The sequence below is a fragment of the Rissa tridactyla genome, chromosome 15 (assembly GCF_028500815.1).
Source record: "Rissa tridactyla isolate bRisTri1 chromosome 15, bRisTri1.patW.cur.20221130, whole genome shotgun sequence".
NCBI classification, from domain to species: Eukaryota; Metazoa; Chordata; class Aves; order Charadriiformes; family Laridae; genus Rissa; species Rissa tridactyla.
Window position 1 is genome coordinate 5,330,930 of NC_071480.1, and position 4,836 is coordinate 5,335,765.

Consider the following 4,836-nt stretch of genomic DNA (forward strand, 5'->3'; position numbering starts at 1 on the left):
CTGCACTGACTCCTGAACAAGCAACTGCATGAACTCTCAAGCCCTGTCTACCACTAAAATACGGGATGCTCAGAACCATATTTGATTACAAGAGTCTTTATTGAAACATCTCTCTCTTCTTCATCCAGCTACCCGCAGCAATAGCATTGGCATCACACCATAACCTGAGCACTGGCCAATTCTTCTGACTCAGATGCTTTCAAGGGAGCAGCTCCCCAAAGGAAGGCAAGGAGGCTGGGGTCTTCTCAGCACCTTCCCCCAGTCACATTATCCTGGCAGTTTTCTTTCCTTAAAAGCCAAAAGTCGTGGTAGAGGGGCTCAACAAAATCATATCAAACTGGTGCATAAAGGTCGTCTCATCGCAGGTGACCCTGTAAAAGGACAAGGTCCTGCTGGGGTAGTTTGGGTAGACCCCTATCCTACCAAAGACTTTGAGGGGCATCTCCACATCGCTGGGCCATGCAGAAAACCCTTTCCCATTCCGCAGGGTGCTCCAGGAGAAGTTGTTCCTCAAGGTGCAGCTATTGCTTTCTGAACCTGCCTGGTCGATGCTTCTGTACGTCATGCCAAGGTAAATGTCAGCCCCAGATATCTCAACCTCAAAACAGCTAAAGTACAAACTCTTGTCAGACATCACCTGGTGTCTATGTCCAGTTCCTTCAGGATGATCTGGGTACAGCTGTTCCCATGGATCAGTGTTGGTCACTTTGTCGTTGTTGCTGGCTCTGCATCACAGGCTGAAGGACACAGAAAAATAGAAAACAGTGGTTTTGAAACATAAGAGAAAATATTTTTACTGTGAAGGTAACCAACCACTGGAAGAGGTTGCCCAGAGAGGTTTTGGAGTCTCCATCCTTGGAAATATTCAAACCCAACTGGACTTGGCCCTGGGCAGCCTGCCCCAGTTGACCCTTCTCTGAGCAGGGGGCTGGACTCAAAACCTCCAGGGGGCTCTGCCAGCCACAGCAATGCAGTGAAATGTTTTACAGGACCCATCCAGGGACATTCTCCATCCTGATTACCTAACATACGAGCTTTGTATTTAAAGTCTGCGCACAACCACAGCAGCATTTTCTGCACATAACCACAGCAGCATTTTCTGTGACTGATGGAAGCTACAGTCATGCTAGGCTTCAGCCATGCACAATGGAAGTAATTAACAAGTGAAAAATCAAAGGCAAACTATGCAAGACACTCAAGAAAATTAATCTGAATTGATTTTTCAAGTGGATTAAGATAAGCCACGTTAAACTTCTTTGTACTGTTTTTAGCAGAATTAAAATGACCATGACTCAGTTTAGTTCTTAAATGAATGAAAGTAAACTGAATTCCTTGTGAGAGTCTGCTACCAGGGAGTTTAATCCATAAACCTTTATTTAATTTGTATTTTCTTTCCTAAGTGTCCTTATGAGTCTAAGCCAGTCCCTGAGGCTCTCTCTGCTGTCAGTGGAAGGAGACAGACACCTCCAGAGCATCCTGCCCCACTGCTGAAGGAGACGTGTGTCTGAGACAGGCGAGACGGATTTCGCATCTCCAGAAATCTCCCCCTGAAAGGCAGGTCAGGATTAAAACCACCAAACCCAAGACTTTGTTTGGGGGGCAGAGATGTGATGGTTGGGCGGTCCAATTGCAGGCACCATCATCTTGATCAAGCAGATCTCTTCAGCAATAAAAGGAAAGAAAGCAACATTCGCTGCCCCAGCACTAACCGTGGGCCGTGGTACTTGGGGCTCGCACACCATGGGGACAGAGGCAATGGTCCCCAGCTGTGCAGGACCAGCTCCTGATGTTGTCCGGAGGATGAGGACCTGCCAGAGGTTTCACCCAAATGCAGAATTTTGTGAGCACATGCTCACAGTAGGGCCTGACTCCAGCTTCACGCTGGGCAACCCCCCATCAGCCTTTGGGACACAACCTGGGGCTGAGGGTGCTCTGCGCAGCACCCTGTGCTACCTCCAACCCACGACCACGTACAACAACAGGGGACAGAGACCAGAAAGGACTCCCTGACCCCGGGATCTGCAAGCAGTTCACGCAGAGCCAGACAAGAAGCGAGGGGCTGTATGTCCTGCTGTGATCAGACACGCTCTCGTGCCGCCTAGAGGCATTCGAGCTGTTTTGCAGAGCTGCTTGACCGCCGTTTTTATGAGAAATGATTCCTGCCTGAAAACAGGAGAGAGGAGGGAACAGGTCAGCATCCCAAGTGCACTGCAGCACTGGTGCTTGAGCCCCCATCGCTGCTGACATTTGGGGTGCAAAGCGCTTTTCAAGATTGACCCCAGCTGGCACAAGCCCTTCTCGTCATCACTGCTGGCACCTGGCAGCTTTCCCTTTGCTGAGGGAACTGGGCTGATATGTATAAACTGGTAGGATTTATGAGGCTCAGCCACATTACCTTGTGTGGGTACAAACGCAGCCAGTTTATATATTGCTGCTCAGGAGATTTCTACGGGGGACTTAAAAGGAGCCGGGATAGGGACACCGATAAGGCTCAGGCTTTCCACATACTAAATCATTATCGGCTGACTGCTACTGTTTATCATTTTAAAGAAAAACCAGGACAAAGCCAAAGGGGGGAGGCAGAAACCTCTGGTCTTCCTTGCCCTCTGCTCTAAGGTGATGTTGGAGTGAGACCCAGCATCCCTCCTGGTCTGGGGCATCCCTCCCCTCTCCCTTTGATCATCCCGCAACCTGCTAACGCCTCGTCACAACCTGCCACTAAAGCCAGGCAAGAAACAGTGCTGTCAGCTCTGAAAACATCGTGTAATCACCAGTGTTTTCCCATTCCTTGTCAACATGAGACCTGAAATTTTTCGCCAGAAGATAAAGCAGAGTTAGCTCCCGGCCTGACCCCAGTCTCAGGGGACTCACCAGGATGGTGAGTTGATGCATCTTGTCTCGAGCAAGATGAGCAGCGAGTTTGGTCTCTGTTGCTCACACTGCGAGTTCATGCCCTTTTTATCTGGCTGTTTCTCATTCTCTCCAGGTCTGACAAGAAAGTCCCTCCTGGATTTCAAACATGTTCTTGTGGGCAGTTTTATCAGGACCTCTGAAGAGTTCCAGTTGCAGCAAATCGAAAACATTCAAGAAGTTCCTGGCCTGCTGTGCTTGCTGTCACAGCAGCCAGTGTAACATTGCAAATCCAAAGCGATGATCTTATCACAGAGAGGGCAGTACAGTGGGCTCTAGCCTGCTTCACACGCAATTTTCTGAGCCTTTGCTTTTTCCACTTGATGATAGCACGGAGCTGTTTATAAGCAAGCACTTGCCCTCAGGTGCAGCTTTGCAAAAACAAGTACAAGCAGATATCAGTCTCCATGACCACCCACCTGATTCGAGACAGTTTGTTCTTCAGCCCGCTGTAAACGCTGGGAAGAACATCCACCCCGGAGCTCTTCCTGACTTCACAGCACTCCTAGCCACAAAATAAACATAAGGATTCACCTGTTTCAGGCTGTGATACTGCACCTTGGAGGCATTTTGCAGGTGGGAAGGGCACGTTACGGTGGTCAGGGCAGGCACTGCTCTCCCGACTCCACATCCCCCCAGCTACTGTAATGGGACACATCTCAAACTACCCTACTTTTAAGAAGAGACACTTGGTGTGAGCTGGCATCTTCTCCAGTTTGAGGTTATCCTCAATGAAGGCTCACTTGTGCTTTAAGTGGGTCTTTATCCTGTTCATAGCCACGCTCTCCTCCTCCAGAAAGGCCACTGCCTCCCGCTGGGCTGTCCCCACTGCCACCAGCAGCAGCCTAAACCCTCCCATGAGGCTTTCCACATCTGAGACAGACACCTATGGTGCAGACGTCACCTGTTGTACCGTCCTTCTTGTCGTCTCCTGCTGCCATTGGCCCCTCTCCACGCCAGGGCACGTCTCCTGCAAACACTGGCACGTCCAATGCCTTTTCAGAAATGGAAAACTCACCAGCACGGAGGCAGCTGTGGCTGCAGTAGCTTTGAAACAAGGATCAAAAGTTTTATTAAACTTTCCATGCCCACACTGGCAATGACCACTTGTTTTGGAAGCAGAGCCCTCCTCCTCCCAAGGGGAGAAAGTAAATCCATAGAGAGAAAGGACAGAGTGTCGTTTTTCAAACCTCCCTCTTTCCCACTTACCTATCAAACTCGCTTTTAGGGTTACACCTAAAAATATTTACCCTTCGCTTACCCGGGCTGTTCACTCACGACCCAGTTTCTGGTTATAGAGTTAAGTGCTCTAACCCGTGGGTCGGCAGCGTGGTGTCCTCAGAGGGGCTGCATGAGAGCCTGGCGATGCTCTGGGCAGGCGAGGCAGGATGTCACCACAGCCACCTCCTCCTCCGCCGAGCAGCAGTCACAGTAAATCTCATCTTTTTTGCTCTCCTGAGCTCTGGCTGCATTCTCAGAGCTGTTCAAAACCAGCCTGCACAGGGCAAATCTGCGTGCACCATCCGCTTCACCTTCCCCACCGACGTTGTCCTCCAGGCCAGCGTTGTCCCCAGTGAAGGTGCTGCCCTCCAGCCCCAGGTTTGGGGGCAGTTCTCCTGGTACAAACATTTCCTAACCTCTCCCCAAAGCCTGGCAAGCGGTGCTGTAATCCTGGAGGCCAGGAAGGAAAAAGCAGAGCCACACCTGAGCTCCTCCAGCAATGCTGCGGCTTAACTCTGTCCTCGCCAGGGCAGGATGGCTCTGCAAGGAATCTCCCCGCTCGGCCCCATCTGCCCCCCCAGGCCATCTCAGCCTTCCCAGTTCCACCTCCATCACTGTCTGTCTTTCTACTGGCAGCAGCTGCAGCATTTTTCTCCTGTGTTAACCCCATACAGAAAGTAGGAAACATAAGATAGCTGAAAAGTA

The 4,836-nt window shown here is 50.5% G+C and overlaps 1 protein-coding gene across 1 annotated transcript; it reads right to left on the bottom strand.

Moving 5' to 3' along the window:
* Positions 1-250: 250 nt before the first annotated feature.
* On the bottom strand, positions 251-4,539 carry TRIM16 (tripartite motif containing 16). The gene is made up of 5 exons (XM_054221968.1): positions 4,306-4,539; positions 3,330-3,415; positions 2,872-3,006; positions 1,710-1,808; positions 251-725 (listed from the first exon to the last, which is right to left on the bottom strand). Exons 1-5 carry the CDS (start codon positions 4,537-4,539, stop codon positions 290-292), a joined length of 990 nt encoding a protein of 329 aa, XP_054077943.1. The 3' UTR covers positions 251-289.
* Positions 4,540-4,836: the final 297 nt, after the last annotated feature.